Source organism: Rhinolophus sinicus, chromosome 1 (assembly GCF_057876585.1).
Source record: "Rhinolophus sinicus isolate RSI-liver-muscle chromosome 1, RSI-T2T, whole genome shotgun sequence".
Taxonomy (NCBI): Eukaryota; Metazoa; Chordata; class Mammalia; order Chiroptera; family Rhinolophidae; genus Rhinolophus; species Rhinolophus sinicus.
In genome coordinates, this window is record NC_142501.1 from 132,877,679 (window position 1) to 132,899,154 (window position 21,476).

The 21,476-nt window shown below is 44.6% G+C and overlaps 1 protein-coding gene across 16 annotated transcripts in view; it reads right to left on the reverse strand.

Moving 5' to 3' along the window:
- PARD3 (par-3 family cell polarity regulator) overlaps positions 1–20,872 on the reverse strand; it is a 613,392-nt gene extending 592,520 nt beyond the window's left edge. For 14 of the 16 annotated variants that reach the window (XM_074324700.2, XM_074324705.2, XM_074324703.2 and 11 more), the window contains exon 1: positions 20,455–20,872. In XM_074324700.2, coding sequence (XP_074180801.2) covers positions 20,455–20,574 — 120 coding nt within the window. In that variant the 5' untranslated portion in view covers positions 20,575–20,872. The remainder of the gene's footprint in view (positions 1–20,454) is intronic. The other 2 variants (XM_074324708.2, XM_074324707.2) reach the window with 2 other exon arrangements.
- Positions 20,873–21,476: the final 604 nt, after the last annotated feature.

Here is a 21,476-nt window from a genome sequence, read left to right on the forward strand (position 1 = left end):
AGAGCCTTAAAAATGTTCATGACTTTCTACCCAATAATTATGCACTTAATTTAAATAAATAACCCCAACTGTGGGCCAAACGTTATGCACTAAGATTATTACAATATGTTTTTAAATGGTGAAAAATGGGGAGACAAACTAACTTTCCAATAACAGGCAAATACTTATGTATATACTCGTATATCCACACAATGAAGTATTAAACAGCCTTTAAAATGTATTGTGGTAAGTTTCATAAGACACAGGAAAATGCAAATATATTCAGCACGAAAAGTGGGAACAATTGTATATGCATCATGATTTCAACTATATAAAAAAGAGTATCTGTATTTACAGACACACAAACACCAGAAAGACAGACTAAAAAGAAATACTCGAATTTGAGATTATTCTGGGTGGCGAGATTATGGGTGACTTATCCTTTTCTGTAAAGACCGTCTATACGTTCCAAATTTCCTATAATATGTATTTATTGTAAACAATTAATGCTTAACCTTTTTTCAGGAAAACGTTCATTATGCTCGCTCAAACCAGTCCCTGTGGAAGAAGGCTGTGCTCTGCGATGCTGAGTCAGAAACTACAAAGAGGTTTCATCTGCAGGAGCAGACTGTCTAAAACACTGTGGAGCTTTGGGTGGGGATAAAACTTGTCGTATTCCTGGTTAATTATTGATGAATCTGGAAATTGCCTCATTTATTAAAGACTTATGTGCTTTCAAAGGCAACAGCAACACACTCTGAAGCCTGTGATCTGGTATGAGCAAGCAATTTCTGGGCTGTGATAGGATTTCTTGTGGTGTTCTCATTCAAAGGACAAAATCCAATAAATTAAACTGTAGAGTGTATTTGTTTAAATAAAACACACTTGCACAGTCTTCCACTTCCTCTGCCGGCACTAATTTACCAATCAGTCAGATCCCCAAGGAGGCATGCACAGCAGCAATGCTGCTGCTGCATACACAAGGGTGGGGGGCGGGGGGAAAGATGCTAAAATCATTTCACTGGCAATAGCACAGCGCACCCAAGATAGAGTGGCTGAAGGTAACAGAATGGAAACTTGGAAGCTTTGCCTTCCCCAGGATAAGGCTAACAAGCTCTTCACTGCCCTGGTTTAAGTGCCCCATCAGACACACTTCCCTCAGAGCCAGCCCTGCTGAAGAACCAGCACTAATGCAATGCAGTGGGTCTAAGTAAAGGAGAAGCTGGAATACCAGGAAAGGGGTAAACAGTACCCGCTTTAAAACGAAGCAGGAAAAATCACGTGATAGCTGACTTAATCCAAAAAATAATAATAATAATAAAAAGATGAAAAGTTTTACTGGTAATTTTTTGTAAATATTCCAACAATGTATACCAATATAAATGGATTTTTTTAAAAAACAGATTTATTGAGCCATACAAAAACTAACTACATTTACATATGAAAATGTATTCCTTGAAAGACACCAAAAGAAAGCCTATGACTGTAAAATGTATCCCAAGTCTTTCAGTGGAAAACTCAAACAGTTCAGCAACAACAATCCCTTCCATCTCAGCTTCCCAAACGCACACACATATGCGGACGCACATTCATGTACATGGAGTGCACACGGACACGCACACACTCAGATGACGTACCATATACACAGACATGCCCATACACATGCACACTTTTCAGTTGGTAATTTGAAAGCATCACAAAATACAAAATAGCTCCACTGAAGGAACAAAAACAAGTGAGAGCCTAACTATTCTACTAGGTTGGTGCAAAAGTAATTGCGGTTTTTGCTATTATTTTTAACCTTTTAAACCACAATTACTTTTATACCAACCTAATTAAAATGCTTCCTCCTCTAATTTTGTGTTGTAGGCAACACAAAATGCAACTCCTATTAAGAGCACTCCTCAATCTGGCCAGACGTTATCATTTTAAGACACTCTGCGCCACTCTAAGAGGCATAAAAATGTGTACCTGTCACCACAGAGCAGCAGCCACCCAGGAGGCCACCAGACGCATCGGACCACCCTAAGCTAAGTCTGGATGACCCTGACAGGCATAGACAGAAGCAGCTGGCCTGAGTCTCCACGACCTGAGTCAGCCTGAATGCTCCACTGTGCTGCTGGTGACCAAGTCTTGCAAAGCTCCCAAGACATGGAGCCTGCTGCCTGCAACAGCACGCGGTCCTCATAGCAGTGACAGTGACAAGGCGACCCAGCCCCCACTCACTGCAGGCAACGATCAGCACAGCCATCGCCTGTGGCCTGGGCTGGCACTTTTCCTCAGGAAGTTGTGGGCTAAGCCAATGCCGTGCCCTGATTGAAAGGACAAGTTCTTCAAAAGAGTTGCTTCTCCTTGGTCAGAGACAAGAATGAGGGACACACACTGAGGTAAGGCAGCAGGAGACAGGACAGCACAGGTTCCCACCTGTCAGCAAGCCCCCTCCGCACCTTCTCGGGGAGCTAAAATGGTGATGTCACCCAGCCTGACGCCCGAGCCTGCACACTCGGAAATGCCATCCTTGGGGTCCGTGGGGACTTCCTCCTGTGCTTCCCAATTTCCCAGCTTCAAGTAACTTTCCCCGAACCTCTCCAGACACCTCTGGGGCGGCGGGGGGATACATCTGGGGAAAGCACTTGCTCTCACATGCTCTCCCCAATCTCCTGCTTCGCCCAACACTGGGAGCGAGAAGACCAGTGATGACAGAATGGAGTCCAAAGCGTCTACCGAATTTATAGAAGCAGGTGAAGGTGTTTCAAGTCTCCAGTTCTCTTTCCTCACTCAATTCAATAATGTTTTCATCAATATAACAGCACCTGTTCTCCTACTATCAATGTTTCACAGACCCCCCTCCTCAGAGTATGGCTAATGCAAAAAGGAAAAAACACCTCAATATTCATTTAGGTTTAACTATAAAAGAGGGAAAAAAAAGAAAAAAAATCCTTTTGGCTCTACACAGCCAGAGGCATATTTCTTAATTAACTACAGCATTAGTCATAGTTGCCCTGCAGTTTTCAAGGACCCTGTTTCCCTGATTTTCCACAAAGGATACACTTCATTCTCCTTTATCCACCTTATGGACAAGTCATCCACCACCCGGAACTGGCATATCCACCCATAATCTTTATGGTGACATCTGAGCACAGTAAATCCAGTGCATCAAGCCACAGCTGTCCACAGTGTAAGGCGGGGACATTATGGGTTTCTTGTGGAAGTGGCTGCTGGAATGATTTCACGCTAAAGAACATTTAAGAAATCCTTTTCGATGTTATCAGCTCATTGTCTCTTAAGAGATTAGTCACTTTTAATTATGTACAAGTAATAAAACACATAATATCACAGACAAAAGTATTGGGGTAACTTCTTGTCACAAAGTACATGTTTGCATAGTGATTATTTATATCCCTTTAACTCAAAGTATCTATTTTTGAGTCTCTGGGTTGTGGGTGGGGAGGTCGGGAAGGCACCATTTAGGCTGTGCGTAGGGCTGTGGAAAGATGGCCCAGCAGAGGCTCAGGCAATGGCTGTGGTGCCCAGGAGGAGAGAAGCCTGGCCAGAGCACAGCCTTGAATGCCCCTGGATTGGGGGAAGGGGAACAAGACCGCCCTGGTGGCAACAGGAGGCCTCTTAAACTTTCTGAGCCAAAAACCATAGCTCCGGCAACAGTACCGAGGAAAGAATGGAAAAACCACAGTGAGAGGGAAAACGAAGGTGAATTCCAGGCCAGGGGACAATGTGCACACAGCAAAGGGAACTGGGAAACTCCGTACAACTTTGGGGAAACACAAGAGTCAGTTCTGTCACCATATGGGGCGGAGTGAAGAGAAGGGGTGGAAGGAAGACCAATGGGAAAAGGTAGGCTGGGTCCATTTGCAGGCTGATAAATGTAATGTGACCTGCAAAGCCACGCAGAAGCATGGACCACCCTGTCCTGGAGAGCATGGGCTGAAAGCTGTCCTTAGGTAGTTTACTGAGGGAAACGTTCATTTCACATGGGGAGATGCTCACGAACCAGGAGACAGCCAGAACAAATGGGACCCGTGTATTCCCAAAGCCTGATACCTCTCAATTACATGGAAAGTATCTCCTTTTAAGTACAACTGAATGAATGTGAGCAATACCACATTTGGAGTATACAGTGGAGGTGCACCTTACTAGGCGCTAAACAGCAAGGGCGAAGTAACTTAACATATAGTTAAACTATCCTTGAAAATTCCATGTAATCACTGATAAGCAGAAGGAGATACTCCCCCAACGGGGGAACGGAGGAACCGACACCACACAGGGGACAATGGCTTCCCACTTCAAACGTCACCCTCAGTCCATGCCACATAATCAACAGGGGTGGCCACATAACTACCTTTACCCTTTCCACTGTCTGTCTCTGCTGAGTCCATAGAATTTAATCCATTAAAGGGAAACATCCCTGTGACGCAATACCTATCAGCATCTACCAACAAAAAACAAGAAAGAAACAAATCACATTAGAAAAATCACTGTTCTTTGAACATGACACTTCTTTGGCAAACGGTGTATAATTTAAAATGTCACCAGATGTATAAAAGTCGATCTCCGCCATTTTCCAGAATCCTACCTAAGAACTCAAGTTCTGATCAGTACAAAGGTCCATAGAAGAGCTGTCTTCTGAGCACTGTTCATTAGCAGACTGATGGAATTACCTCATTTCCTTATCCGTGATATGAACTCGGGGAACTACAGCTTATACCTCCCAGGACATTCCAATAAAGGGATCATGAGTGGCACAACCACTCTGAACCACAGAAGGAGATGCCACATAAATCTCTCATTATCTCTTTCTACGATGCCATGTGTTTCCCCGAAAATAAGACCTAGCTGGACAATCAGCTCTAATGTATCTTTTGGAGCAAAAATTAATATAAGACCCAGTCTTATTTTACTATAAGACCAGGTCTTTACAATATAATATAACATAACATAATATAAATATAAAATAACATTAATATAATATAACATAACATAACATAACATAACATAACATAACATAATATAATACAATATCGGGTCTTACATTATTTTTTGCTCCAAAAGACGCATTAGAGCTGATTGCCTGGCTAGGCCTTATTTTCAGGGAAACACGGTACAGCCTAGGAAAGCCACCAGATCTTTGGACTCATGAATTATGAATACAAACTACTTCTTAGTTTTGGCTCCCAAAGTTCAGGATATACATTTTATTACCCATGGCCAGATCAAGAAAAGGACAATTTTAAAACGACACGTAACAATGAAAAGAGGAAATGCTTGGTGTTACATGCAATGCACACACTTGCATGCACACATATCAAAGAAGGAATAAAGATGGCCACGAGTTCTTTGACGCTCCTTGCATTGAGCAGTGGAGTTGCTGTCCTGTCCCCCAGAACCTAGGTCACTTAGTAACTGATGTGGCACATAGAAGACAGGGATAATGATGCTGAGCTGGCTTTCAGGCATGAGTCAGAAGAGAGTGACAGCTTCCTCTTCCTGGCTCCTGCAAACATACTCTCTAGGAGCCCTGCGCCACAGCATAAGAAGTCCACCCACCCTGAGACCATGCTGGAGACTCCACATGTAGGTGCTGTAGTCTATAAGCCCCAGCTGTTCCCAAGCTTCTAGCTACCCCCACCAAGCACCAGACATGTGAGTGGTGCCATCTAGGACCCTCCAGAGTAGGTCATCTGCCAGCTGAATGTCCCCCAGTAACCCCAAGTGCAACAGAAGAATCACCCAGCTGAACCCAGCCTAAATTCCTGACCCAGAAAATCGTGGGCTATCATTATATACTTGTTGATGTAAGCCCTTAAGTTTGGATGATTTGTGATAAACCAATATCTAAACACACATTAATTTTCAAGCAACAACTCTACTAATCAACTCATGGTTATACGCTACTGGAAAATGCTGAATAAGAAAGAAAATCCTTCCTTCCATGGGCATTTCTCTCAAGTCTATAAAATTCAGTACTAGTAAGTTCTTATAGCTGCAGTATATCTGAAGACAACGTTTTAAATATCATTACCAAGAACTGTACTTCGCAGCTCTGAAAGCACCCTGAGGGAAATTATTTCCTGTTGTAATCAGCTCTTGCCAGTTGTGGCACCAACACTGTGAGCATTGCGCTGGGTTCTCAGATTGCTGTGTGGACAGCACCGCGGGCGGAAGGCAGGGAAGGAGAACTGGAAAAGCCTGCGGAGGCGTGGCCACACGAGCCCAGTCTACCGTGCGAAGAATGGCAGCTTGCTCATCTGTCCTCTGTGCCCTACTTTTCGTAATACATAAAACATATAAAAACATAGGCCATAAGGAGCCATGTCGCCAGGAAAAACAAAGATTACAATGCTGTGTTGAAGATGATAAAAATGACCCATGGGCAAGCAAATCCTCTGACCCACGTTCAGGATCAAGAGGCCTCAGGCCAGAAGCACATACTCAAATTTGCCAGCAGCGGCGAGGCGGCCCTGGTGTGGGGGTGGGAATTGGTCAATGGGAATATTCCCAGATGCATAAAAGAGTGGGTAAAAGGAATCCCCTACTGGCCTTATGAAAGGGAGCCTACAGTCGTGTCTCACAGCACTGTTTCCCCAACATACAGATGTGTATCCGCAAACAAGCTGAAAAGAAACCCTAGCAAGAGGAGGATTTATTTAGCCCACGGCTCAGCAACCCTTTCCTGCTCTGCCTCAAACCACAGATCTTAGCTGTCCTGTTTCTGTATGTCATAGGCACCCAGCGGACCTCATCTGATCCACGTTAATCACTCACATATTTTACTCGACTTGACCTTTTCCTCCCCGCTCACCGCACTCATTACTATCCCACCGCACTTATTTACTGCCCCTCCTGGACCCCTGAACCCAGTTCTGTTAGTCGAGTGGTTATTAAACTCAGACTGGACATCATTAAGAGTGAACAGATAAAACCTAGGGAATAGCTAATATAGGTGCTGTCAATTGTTCCCACAAATAAAACCCAAAATGAACAGGCAGGAGAACTGAGTGACTTCAAAAGCCAGAAATGAAAACGCACAGACTAGCCAATGTCACATAAGCGAGAAGCCCTGGAGCAGCCTGGCAGATCCTCTCTGCTCCTATCCTGGTCATTTCTGTGCACAGCTAAAAGGAGGAGCATGGTCCCACATCACTTAACACAATAACTCAAGAGGGTCTGGAGGTTGTTGCAGCCCAGCAGTTCTCCATGCTGGCTGCACAGAGAACTGAGAAGCTGTGTAGAAACACCAATATCCAACCCCTCCCTGGAGATCAGACTCCTTTGGTTTGTGTGGACACCGGGCATCAGTTTTTGAAAAATCTTTCAGGTGTTACTACTTGCCGTCAGGGTTAAGAGCAACTGCTGTGATACCATCTCGGGGACCCTGTTAAAACACAGATTCTAGTAACAGAGAGTATGGGATGGTCCGTGATTCTGTACTTCTAACGAGCTTCCAAGCAATGCCAGTGGTGCTGGTGGCAACCACACCTGAGTAGCAGGGTCTCCAACAGCTCGCCCAGCCTCCTTCACCCTCCTGTGGGGACAGAGCCAGGAGAGCAGTTTCCAGGCTCTCGGCCTCACATGGAAAGGTGCTGGCTCAGGTAGTAAATGGCCATCACCTGTGATTGGATGGCCATCAGCTGTGGCTAGCTGGCCGTCAGCTGTAACTAGTGAGCCATCAGCCACTAATATAACTGCTGTGGCTACGCCAGCAGCAAATGGGGGGCTAGCAAGAAGATGGTGGCTGGCAAGTGCGGATTGCAGAAAGGGGGATGCTGCCAGTGAGAATACAGTGGTATGACTCCCCTACTTATGGCTCCGTGGGTGTTCCTTTTTGGCCTCACCATGTCCTGCGTTCTTATGCGGGGAGTGGGACCAGAGACCCTGCATGTCACCTGCAGGACACTCCCCACTAGCTCATCCCAAAGGTGCACTTCTTCCCTAGATCCACGAGCCATTCAAGCAAACCCAAGTCAGAACACAACCTGTCCTCTCCTATGGGCAGTTTACGTTTCTTGTAGACTCGCAACATCTTAAGACGCATGCGCCACATCAGCGTGGCACGGTGTAGAGTCACAGCGCAGGGTCTGCAGTCAGAGAAAGCCAAGTCATGCATCAAATGTGCAACCTTCTGCAAAGTTCTTACCCTCTTTAACCCAAGCATCCTCACCTGGACACTCAGGATTCCATGGATACCACACTCCATGGGATGGAAGTAAACACATAAAGCCCTGAGCCTGATACACAAAACGCCCAGTGACTGTGCACCACTACTCTTGATAATGGTATTTCCGTGACTGTTTTCTGACATCACTGTTTCCAGCTTCTCCTCCTGCCTCTCTGAAACCCCTCAATGAATTGGGAGGAGAAAATATGATAGGCACCCCTAGTAAAGGTACTTTCTCAACAACTCCCCAACCTGCTGGGCACATACACAAGGCCCCCGATACCACACCTCGTGTGCAAGAGCTGTTAGTCATCAGCCCTGACCTAAAAAGCGTAATGGCACCAGAAGCTAAGACTGAGCTGAAAATACCATTCCTCCAGGACCAAAGTCTTCTGCTTCAGCGTAAAATCCCACATGTCAAAACACACTAGGACCTGCCTAAAACTCTGCCAGATAAGAGAGGAAACGTAAACATTCTCACCAAAAAATAAAATGAAATAATAAGGTAAATATGTGAGGTGAAGGATGTGTTCATTAACTCAGTGGGGAAGCTCTTCACAATGTATATACCGGGGGTGCCAAAAAAACGTACACGCGTGACTGGTATTAATCTTTTGTTACCGGTATATATTGAGTATTACAATTTTAATACAGTTTTTTGCTTTCTTAAAATGTGTATACTTTTTTTGGCACACTCTGTATATGTAGTACATTAAATCATCATACTGTACACTTTAAAAATCTTTTTATTTGTCATTACACCTCAATAAAGCTGGAAAGGAAAATCCCCCAGTTACTTATCTAGTTTTGTTATAAAATGCTGGGGTGTTCTGGAAAGTTTTTGAAAGCACCATTCATCACTTTCATTAGCAAAGCACAGGAAGTTGTGAAGGGAAGAGATATATATAAATTCCAGTCTCCCATGCTGATATATCCCTTTTTCATGTCCAGTCTTAAACAAAAGCTTTGGATTTCAAATGTACACATGTGAAACAATGTTTACAAACAAATACTGGAAGGGATCAAAGTCAAAATGTGAACACTGCACAACTAGATAAGCTTTATTATTTTAATCACTACTTAGCAACTTCCCTACACGCATGTGGAGAAGGAGAAAAAGCACCATTTTAATTAATAAGATGTTTAAGACCCTCAAAGAAAGGAAAACAACTTTCAATACTGTGGTGTGGAAAGCATGAGTGGAGGTAGTCCTCTCGAATACAGAGCCAGTGCATTGTTGATAACTTGGCAAGTCTGACCTAAGAACGTGCCATGCCCAGGACCTGAGCAAGTCTTCAAGACACCCTATTTTGTATGATAAATAGGTCACTTCTTCGGTGAGGTCTTCGGATGACTGGCTTTGGGTGCCTTTAGCTGAACCTTCAAGGTATTAAAATTTATATCCATCTGTCAACCCTTACAACCACCTACCTAAGCAAAAGATGTTCTGTGTTCATTTACTGCTGCTCTCGCTGCCCAAAATCACCATCTTAAGATCCACAGAAGGGTAAAGAAGTGTATGGACACATGAATTATAGAGGCCTACATAATAAAGGATTAGTGAGGTCACAAAAATGTCGACTTTCCCACTTTATTTTGTAACTCAGACTGTCTCTTTGAGCTTCAGGTTTTTCTCAGAACCACTAGTGAATAAGTGCTAACGGTCTTTAAAACACCGGTGCATTTTACAGATATCAATAGTATTTGCAGTTTCTAGTTTTATTCTTTCCAAATTTCAAAAGAGATTTTAATGGAAAATGCCTAACCAATGTCTTTTAAAGTACTGTAAATACAGCAAAGACATTTTACATAATTTCCTTTGATCTAGTAGTATGGCAGCTGCAATTATTTTATAAAGTAACAAGGGCTAATCGTAAAAAAAAAAAAAAAAAAAAAGCCACACAACTTAGACAGTTGCACAAATACAATTCTCCTTGATCTGCGAAAGAATCAGCTTTAACTCTTAGGTGATCAGAACATTCTTTTTCCTCTATTTCCAAATGATTTGTTAGTAAATACTAATACTGCAATTTCTATAGTACTTTTAGAAGGAAAAAAGTAACCTTTAACAAATCACCTTGAATAATTACACTTGGTACATAAATCAAATAAAAATCAAGTTGACTTTATGAATTAACCATTAAATTGTGCCTAATCTATATTTAAAGAAAAAGATCTAATATTGACTAAGAGTCTATTACATGACCGTGGCATTATCTACTTAAATCACTTAATCTTTATTACGGCCAAGAAAAGAGAACATTCTCAAATTCCAGATGGGAAAACTGAGGCTCACAGAACTTACAGGACTTGCCGAAGTTCAAAACTACTAGAGGCAAAACCCAAAAACTGGAAAAGCACTTCCATTGTGGACATCTGTGGAGCAGCTAAATGAGTGGCAGTGGGATTTTATCCCATAAATTGCGGAAGAATGTTTCTATGATCTTGTAAGGGAGAACAGTTTTGCCACACATTCAATTTCCCACATCTACACCAGTTCTAATAAGATGGAACAATTTAGAAGAGTTTATTCGAATGAGCCTAAATCACTGGCAACCACCCTTAGCAAAAACAAAAGAACAGTACAGCTAACATCAACTCCATTTTAATTCCTACAATTTTTTTGATATCCTCTGTTGGAACCCTAACAATAATCCCATGAAAGAGGTGGTATTTAGAAGCCAAGGATCCTGAGCTAACAGGGGTTATTCTTCTTGCTCATACACACAAACGTTGGAATCTGCTCTTCTGAACCCTGGTCCAGAGTATGTCACTCTTTACGAGCCCGCCTCCTAGGAGAAAAAACCACCAAGCTTTCTACCATCAGCTAATTGTGTTTTTGCAAACATCTGTGTTTTAGAAAGTGGATCAGAAAATATGAAAGATAAAACTGACCCCACGATAGAAAATTCAGAGTTTTATTAGCTTTCCAGGTTTTCTTGAAATAAGTATTCCTGATAGCGAGTGCCCTCATAATTTAAAATATTCTCATTTCATACCCCTCAGACAGTACAAATGCTGAAATACCACCATCTTCCAGATGTAGTTGTTTACACAGATATCAATCCAAATGATGCACTTCGACTTATAGATCTTCTTGATTTGTCTGAAAGGTTTTTTCCACATCTCTAATAAAGTGATATAGGTTCCAAATCCTACATTCAACTTTAATGGATTTAGTGATTACTCATATCCTGTGTGGTGGTACATCAGGAAGCAATATCCTGTCCACTTTACCTCCCTCTTCCGCAGGTGCTGTTCGCTGTAACAAGAGCAATCTCAGTTTAGAGCATAACCCTGCTGGGCATGAACTGGGCTAACTATTGTTCACATATGACTTTGCACATTGCATTTCAGAATTATAAGTTATACATCTTAAACGCCTTTGTGGTATAAGAAAGTGTGTTCCCTGGAAAATGGTTTAATTTTCAATTCTGGATTTAATATTATGAATTTAGAAAATTACAAAACAGACACAAAAATTTATTTCCAGTTTTTACTGTATACTTAAAAGAAATAGAAAAGTCCATTCTCATATCAACCACCTACATAAAAATGGCCTCACTTCTTTGTGTTTTTAATCTGTTAACACAACCTATCTTTAGTAGTTAGCAAGCTTAGGCTTTTGAGATATACAGTGAGTTGTTTTCTGAAGTGTTAGAGAAGGAAACTTTGATTTTTATTAAAAAATATCTCAAAGAGGCCTTTTCAGAAATGTAAACACTATAATACAGATTGGTTTTCTAATTTAAAGAGATGCTATACAAATAACAAGAAAAGCCATATGCCAGAAAAAAATTAATCTGAGTTCCAAAACATTGTCTTACGGCATCTGAATATTAAACATCAAAAGTGGGGGAAATAATACTATCTGTCATCCCTGAAACCACTTAAATTTATACCACTATAAAAATAACAACTTCATGAATGTATGTGTATGTCTATGTATACACATAACCGACAGTTAGCTATACTTCACAAAGGGAAGATTTCTGAGCATGTAATTTATCCTAAAAGATACTGATCTTGAGACAATCAGGAATTCTGAAGGACCCCTAGGCAAAATATACTCTAATTTTCAACAGCATGTGCTTGACCTGGAGGGAAAGCCCCATCATTTCAAAGTAAGGGAAGCAAAGGAGTCTCAAGGGGAGGGTGGGTAGAGTAAGAGATTCTGCATGTACCCTGTCAGCTCCTCTGAAAACCAGTGCACATCCCTCATGCGTCACAGTCCCACGAGCACCATCACCAACGGAGCCGACTAGGAGTGCCTGTACTCAGTGGACTGACAGCAGGAGCCCAGCCCAGAACTTCCACATGTGGGAAGATGAAGACCGGAAAACAGGCTCACAGACCTTGTGAGATTTGCCAAAGCTCAAAAGTACAGAGGACCCAAACCAAACACTGTAAAAGCTCTTCTCCCATTAAGGGGCATCCTAATCACCCTTCATTTGGCAAAGTCAGCTGATGAGCTGGACAGGAAGGAATCTCTGGCTGAGAGAGAACAGGGGGACAGCTGGTGAAGCATTTAAGGAGGGAGTGGGGATAACAAGGAGAGAGCAGGGGACGTGGAGCCTCAGCAGTCCAGAGCTGACCAGACAGCAACAGAAGAGACTGGGTAGGCTGCAGAAAGCAGGTTTACACACTGTATGGAAAACTCCTAGAAACAGCCAGCTTTCATCTGAGGTTTCTGAGCATCTGACACAGAAGTACATGTTTTATGGGACTCTCAGAACTATAAAAATACCTTAAAATGGGGTTTTATTCACAGTGGCTCATGCAGTCTATTTTTTTAACGTCTTTATTGAGATATAATAACATACCATAAAATTCATCCATTTAAAGTGTATAATTCCATGATTTTAGTATATTCATAGTCATGCGACCATTGCCACTATCTAAATTTAGAACATTTTCATCACCCCAAAAATCCCATAGCCATGAGCAGTCACTCTCCAGTACCCCGAACCCCCAATCCTAGGCAACCACTACTCTACTTTCTGTATTTATGGATTTGCCTACTCTGGTCATTTTGCACATATGGAATCGTACAGTATGTGGGCTTTTGTGACTGGCTTCCTTTCCCAGAGCATATTTTCATGCTCCATTCATGTTGTAGCATGTATCAGCCCTTCAGTCCTTGCCATGGCTACATAAAATCTAATGTATGGATAGACGGCATTTTGTTCAGTTGATAGATATAAACTGTTTCCATTTGGGGCTATTATGAATAATGTTGCTGTAAACATTCACGTACATTTTTTTGTGTAGATGTGTTTTCATTTCTCTTGTTTACATATTTTTATAGTCTATTTTTAAGAGAAAAATTAAGTAATGGACATTTCACATCCTTTAAATATAAAGCTTGAAATTTTATTTCTAAGTTCCCATATTAGTTAATGGAGGAAAAAAGAGTAAGCAAAAGTAATACTTAATGGCATAAACCACATAAAGATGGCCAGACACAAGAAGACACAAAGCTGTGAAGAAAAGTTATTTTTACATAATTCTTCCAAATGGAAAAAATTTTAAACAGGATAAAATAATGACTAAAAGACAAAAATAGTCACCTTTCTACTATGTTTGCAGAACTCTGCATTTCTTTTCATAAAGAATTGTTTTTCCGTTTTCCATGTAAATAGCACAGATACCCAAAATAGGTAAAATTGCAAAAATATACTGAGCCTCTGCGCTATCTTCTGTCATTGACTTTGGTCTCAGCTAGGACAGTTGTGTGAGTGGCCATACAGAAGGAAAGCACACCGTGTAACTTACCATCACCACCCTCTCCCTCCATGTAAAATAATCTTGGAAAGTACCTTCCTGGACCAATTTTTCATATTTCTTTCCATCCTTGAAAAAACGCAGAGGGCTCCATCATCTACCGAGTGTTTGCAATCGCCAACCTGCCTGCACTTCCACAGGGATGTAAAAGCTCCCAGGACAGACAGAGGATCCGTCTATGGCTTAGTGGTGCACATGGGACTTTAAATGTCACCTCATGACCAATCTATCCATGTTCACCTTGAGCCAAAAAGCATTTCACCTCAGCCAGACTTTCTCTGCAAAATCTCAGATCCTAAACTCTTCTATTTACTCCTGGATCCTTTCCCAAGGATCCCAACTGACAGAATTAGAGGCGCCAGACGGAGTATAGGTGTGTTTTGGGCCAGATTCCCACACTGCCCTGGCCACCTGCCTTGAACCCAACCCAGTTCAAACCCCAGGACTATCCTCTGCTTGGTCTGAAAAAACAGACTGAGCTCCTTCAAAATACTTGACACAGAAGAATAACTCCAGGTACTCCAAATCACACTAAATCTTAGCTTCAATTACAAGCGCTTTGTGCCAATATACCAAATACACCAAACATGAAAGTCCTTAAAATGAGCAAGTGCAGGTTGTAATCGAAGTATTAGGTTGGTGCAAAAGTAATTGTGGTTTCTGCAATTATTTTTAACCTTTTAAACTGCAATTACTTCTGCACCAACCTAATAAAAGTGTATTCTCTGTGTAGGACTATGTGCAATGCGTTTATTTGCAACTTTGTATCTATGTAACCTGTAAGACAACTATGTAGCGGATATTGGATGTCCAAGTAAGACTGAAGCAGGACCATCGTCTTCACCCATTTCACCTGCAGGTGGAAGGAGCACTTCTGATCTACACACAGGATCGTACCATACCACGGAGCGCCTTCATCCAGGCCAGTGCGGGAAGTCCCCAGGAGAGGACCAAGGGCAGTTCAGAATCTCAGCCAGACTCGGGGACAGGGCCAGCTGAGGTTCAACAGACATGGGGGGAGCAAGCAAGCATTCCAGGCAAAGGAGACAGAACATGCCAGAGCAAAGTGAGGAAGGGGCAAGCAAGTTCTAGAGTATGGAGTGTGGGGTGGAGGAGTCTGCTGAGGGAGAGGCTGCAGGCAGGAGGGGTCCTGCAAGGACAGGAAGTCCTCCTGAGGTGGCGGGACTGGCCTCTGGGCACGGGGGCACTTAAGCAGAAGAGTACAATGAGACTGCAGTTTGGAAAGACCAGCCTTTCAAACATGTTTCTTTTCTTTTTTCTTTTTTTTTTTTTTTTTTGAGAGGGAGGACAAAAAAATGCTAATAAAATTTATTGTCTCACTATTTTTATTCTTCCTCGATTGTCAAACTCCGCAACAATGTATTTTCCTAAAAGTTTCAGTAAGTTTGTAAATGTGTAACAACATGCAGTTATACATCTACTCACTGAAAAATCTTACACCAGACACAAGATTTTTCATAAAAACCATGACTTTTATGATTTTTAGTAATCAACAGTCCTCTCCCCACCAAAAAAAAAAAAAAAAGGAAAGCACATTTTCATAAGTTACTGTCTATAAACTCAAGGTGATACCTTTTTTAAAAATATAACAACAAATTATTAACTAACTCTAACATGCTTTGAGGGACAGAAGCAGTGGCCCAAAAAAAACCAGAGGCCCAGATAAGCAAGCTAGAACAATGCCAGTATCCCTGCCTCATATACACACATGCGCACACAATTTGCTCTTCTGATTATAGTGCTGCTTGGGCAAATAGTAACATTTTTACCCATTCTTTAATTAAAATACACACCATCTGCTTAAGCAAAGAGGAAAAACCCAAACAGGAATGGCGGGATACTTGGGAAAGTTTCCCAGCGAGTAAAACTCTTTGGTGAGTAAAAACACATGAGTGACTCAGCTCCAGTACTGCGGGATTTCACATTCATCACCCTGCTCAGTACTCATTCTGACCCTGCAAGGGAGTGTCCTACTTTAGAGATGAGGAAAATGAGGCTCTATGGAGTTGGTTCACCCAAGATTAAAGGGTGAAAAAAACCTAGGTCTCCAAACCCGATCCTCAGCGCAGAGAGTTAAGAGGTTCCAGCAACTCCCGTCCCTCCTTCCCTCTTTCCCCTTCAGTCCCTTCTTCCCTTCACATTACTCAGCGACCAGCAGCATTACTTCAGACTGAAGGCGGGTCCCCTGGACACAGCTGCTCCAGTTCTCTTCCCAGAGCACCACCTGTCCACGCCGCTGCCCTGCACAAATACCTCAGTCCTTCCTGAACCACCAAACTGTACAAAGTCCCAGCCACTGCCCTGGCACCCCCAGTCCTCCTCAGCTTGATCCTGACCCACCATCTGACGTGAAAGCTCCACAAGAACCAAAAGGGCCCTGAAAGCCCAAAACACCTTCGTTCACACTGTTCACCTGTTTCCCATCCTAGACGGCCCTCCCCCTTCCTTTCTCAGAATGAAAGCAGACTCTCTTCCAGATTTCCCATGCCTGGATTCCACGGCACTCACAGAACCAAAACATCTTTAGCCAGGAAGGTGCTTTGTGAGGTCACTCCACTACCCAGTTAGGAAGCACTACCCTAAATCAAGGCCACCCTTCCCACTCACTAAACCCTATGCAAACCATCCTGACTAAATGGGGTCACCCCACTGCCATAATCACCACTCCCATCTCTGAAATCCAAAAGCAATTACTATCAGTACCACCCAGCTGCCAATTAATGCTAACACCTACTGTTATTTATAGTTTTATAAAATTTTCCAGTCTCCTAGATTATATGCTTCTTGAGGGCAAGAATTTAGTCTATTTCTTTACAGAGCATGACATTTTGCACATAGCGGCCTATTTTAAAACAAAGATGGAGGTTTTCTTATCTTCCTCCTAAGCAGAGTTTAGATGCTCAAGGGGAAAAACGGGAAGCTTCACTCAGGACCAGCCTTGAGTCACTCAGAATTAAGGAGTATCTAGTAACGCCTTCAGAAACCAAGGACACCACACTAACAAGCCTCTGCAGCTGGCGCTCCGCACTGTGTCCACCAGGAACCATGAAGGCCACAGGCAAGAGCTGAAGAGACACTCACGCAGGCAATCACTCCTCCATTTCTAAGCACTGGAGAGAAGTCCAGGTAACGTGGCTCTCAGCAGGCAGCTGAGCACCCTCCTGAAAGGGTCTGGATGTGGATGGGTGGATAGAGATAACAGCCAAAGTATTTTCACCTGTCAGTGATCCTAAGGAGAAATACCCTTTTCTCACTACAGGAAGAAAAAATGCTATGACTAACTATAAGCCTTCAAATATCTGCTTATTGAGGACATTTCTGGCATTAAGTCATGCCACTCCACTGTCCAGAAAAAATTGATTTGTTAAACCTGAAGAGAAAAACAGCTCAAATATAATGCCAAAAAAAATTAGCCCAAAATGCTTACTGCAGAGAAGGCCAAAGCGACTTGGGATCTTTCTTTCTTATCCTTTTTGTCTCCCTTTGGCTTAGTTGGTTTTTATACAAAGTCATAAACATGATCTTCCCACATTTTTCCCCACCAGATGGAAGTTCGTCATGCCACATGTCACCTAGCAACCTAAACACCACTCTACAGCTTCCCAGATACCCAATTCTTCATACAAAATTTATCTTGTTCTATTAAACAAAAGGGGGTAAGGAAGAGATAAGAGAATAAAAGTTAAAACAAGTGTTAATATGTTTGCTTCGTAATCATTTGAAATGGGATAAGAGAAATGGAAAGGACTAAAGTTTAACTGTAACCATTACTTGATACAAGGAAAAAATACAAATGTACCTACAAGATACTCAGGTTCTTGCAACATTTGAGGTTCAACAGTCTTGTGCTCCAATGACAGAACTTTGTATGCTGCAAAGCCCATCCTAAAATTCACCTGCTGAACGAGCTGCACTTACAGAGTGTTTACATAATTTTGCAAACCCCTGAATCATCTGACTCCTCCCTCTCACTTTATCCAATTCCAATGCTACCACCACCCTGAGAATCTATCTTCCTTCCTTCTTTTCTCCCTTCCTTCCCAACCTGGTAATATCATAAAAAGGGGGCCAAAAAAATGTATGCTCATTTTAAGAAAGGGAAAAACTATTAAAATTCTAATACTCAATATATGCCTATAACAAAAGATGAATACAAGTCACGTTGGACTTCTGCAATTACAAGAGGTGCTCCAAGTGGTTACCATCAGTGTCCAGACACTTCTGGTTACGGAGAACTACTGCTTGAGCAACGTTGACCAAAGTGTCCTCTTGTGTACATTTTTTTGGCACCCCCGGTATTTTCCTTCAAAACTCAGTGCATATGCCCCTTCTCTTTGGAGTGCTTCCCAGACTCACTCAAGAAAACTGCACTTCCTTTCCTGTGCTCACAGGGCACTGTGAAACAACCACCACTAATACTTTTTTAAAAGGTCCTAATCTATCACCGAGACCTCTCAACTCCATCTATCCAACATCCAGGAGGTATCTATCCTCTTCTCCCCACTCCACAACACGCCAGTCCACACCACTAGCCTTTCACTTGGAGGGCTGGCCATGGAGCCTCTTGTCCTAGACTCTTACATCCAATTTCCAGAAAGCAGCCAGCAGTGGGTCCCCTAGATATCCAGCAACAAGAGCAATGCCTTGGACATAGTAAATGTTTAATAATTTCTGTGGACCAAACAAATGACTTAATCAAACAACCACATCTGTGTCTCCCAAACAGGCTATTCAAGCAATGTTCATTGTATGCATAATGAAATACGCCAGATTTTAAGCATGTGTTTGTTTAATCATGTAAGTAACTTTAATTTTAAACATGTAAATTTCAAGCATGTGAGCAAGGAAATGTCAATCAGGAACCTAGCAACACTGCAAAGCATATAATATTGTATTTCTCTTTCCTTTCAAACTTATTTGTTCGTTTCCTGAGAACCTGATTTCTGACTTAGAATATTCAGAGACACTGTCATTCACAAACAACCCTTTAAAAGGCTAAATGTAGGTTTAGAGTGTATTTCCCCCCTGGTCAGCACTGCAAGATAAACAGGTGCCCAATTTCCACTAATTTTATTTGATTTTCCATTAAGAGTTTAACCAATTGTAAGGAACATTTTAGAGCTGTTAAAGTCAACACTTTCCATCATTGTGTCAGGTTGCTAAATGTCCCCAAGATTATCTTTAAAAGACTATATTTATGTTTTTTTCTCTATAAATACTAAAAACAATAGTGTAAAAAAGTTTTTCCCCCTTAATATCAGAGAAAATTGGGGAATGTCACTCTGAGTGCCCTGTATACACTTGGGCTGACAAAGCGTTTTTCTCCCTCACCTGCTGCCCCAACCAATGCCCCCAGGAGCCAGGCTTCTCCACTATCAAGAGGAACAAATGGAAAATTTTTAAGTTGAATATGCTTTCCACCAAACATTACTGTACTGCAAAGGACATGTCCTCAGGTGCTTGAGAGAAATTTCAGAGGCATGGGCTGTTGTCAAACAGACACAGAAGATAAAACAATTAACAAAATGCCTTTTCACTTCTGACACATTGTATCGGCATGCAGTTAAGTGGAGACAATGTTATCACTCCACCAAGAAAAAGGGAAATCTACTCAACTCCGAAATCAGGCCCAGGCTGCGCAGCGTGGGCACCATATGGAGCTAGTTCCAGAAAGGTAAACGCTGAGGCCCTTGCAGGAAAACTTTTAATTCAGTAACTGATTTCAGGCTTGTACTTTGAAAGGAGTCTTGCACAGGAGCAACAAGAATCGCCGAGATCCTGTGCTCAGCCAAGAAACTCGCGACCTGGAGGAGCAGGCGTCTCTATCCCGGCCGCCTTTCCAACCGCGGGCGGGAGACCCCCACCAGCAGCCCCCAAACACGGGGCCGCCCGCGGAGGCAAGAAGGAAGGGCTCGTCGCTGCGGTCCTTCCCGGCCGGGACCCAAGGCAGTGGAAGCAGCAGACACGCTGCCACTCCCCGGCGAGTGTGGAATAATTAAACTCTCCTCCCACCAAAAAAGTTCCCTCTCCCAGCTTTGCCCGCCGGGCCTGGGAGCGGGGAGAGGCCTGGGGCTGGATTTCAACCGCTGCAGCAGCTGCGGCCGATAAGAGGCGTCCCGGCCGGCTGCGCCCGCGCCGCGCGCGGGGTTCGGCTCCACTCCTCGGGCAGCTCGAGGGGCGCCTGTCACCACGCCGGCCCGGAGGCCGGAGCCCCGGGGAGAGGCGGGCGACGTCCCGCCCAGGGGCGCGGGGCCCGGCGCGGTCGTCGGGGCTGCGCTCGCGGGCCCTGCCGCACGGAGAACTTTGCGGCCAGGAGCCCGGGGCGGGGGGCGCCTCGAGGCCGCCGCGGCCGCCGCACTTTCCCTTTCCCCGCCTCCCTCGTCTCCCTCCTCCCCTTTCCAGGAAGCGCCATATTGATCCCGGCGCCTTCCCTCTCCCCCTTTCCTCCCCCTCCTTCTCCCGCCCCCATCCAGCGCCCCGCGCCCCCGGCCCCTCACCTTGGCGATGGCCTTCCGGTAGCGAGTCACCGCTTGCTGGATGAGGCTGAAAACTTTCATGTGGCCGTCGCCGCACGGCACGACCACCCGGGTCCTCCCGAAGCACACGGTCACTTTCATGCCGCCGCCGCCGCCAGGGCCAGCCCGAGCCCCGCGCCCCTCGCAGACGGCCGCCGAGCGACTACCGCCGGAGGCTAGAGGCTGGCGCGGCGGGGCCGCCGACTGGACGGGCGGCTAGGGGCGCGGACAGGCGGCGCCCGGGGGCCGCTCCGCTCGCATGCCCGGCCCGGCCGCCCTCGCCTCCCGGGCTCGCCTCGCCTCTCCCGCCGCGGCGCCTGCGGCTCTGGCCACCTGTTCGGCGTCTCGCGCGCTCCGCGGCGGCGGCCCCGGCGATGCGGCGCTCGCGCTCGGACGGCGGGGGAGGGGACGACGGCGAGGGGAGGGAGACAGGGAGGGAGTGTGAGAGAGAGTGAGAGAGAGAGAGAGAGACAGAGAGGAGAGAGGGGAGGAGCGGAGGCGCACAACACCGCGCACGTGCGGCGGGAGGCCGCCGCTCCCCGCGCGGGGCGGAGCGCGCCCCCGGGACCCCCGCTGCTCGGCCCGCCCCTTCCCGGGCGCCCGCGCTCTGCTCAGCGGACCCTCGGTCCTGGCGCTGGTCCCTTCCAGCCCCTCGAGACCCAGGCGTGCTGCGAGCTGCTCTCGCCCCCACCAGCCCTCTTCGGGGATGCCTGCTTCTTGCCCCCGAGTCTCTCCGGAGTCCCCCTTTCTTTGTCACTTTTAATCCCCTTCCTCGGACTGAGGGTTCCGGGTGAAATAGCTTCTGGAGAAAGCAGTTTATTCAGGGTGCCGAGATATTTGGAGAGGAGTGGTCACCAAGTCCCCCGAGAGGACAGGGAAGGACAGGGCTGGGACAGGAGGTTCTTCCCCCAGCGGGGCCTTGCGCCGCGGACGACCCCACACACACAGACACACCCCTAATCCACTCCCGCAGCCTGGCAGTGTTTTGCACTAGCTCGCTCCCT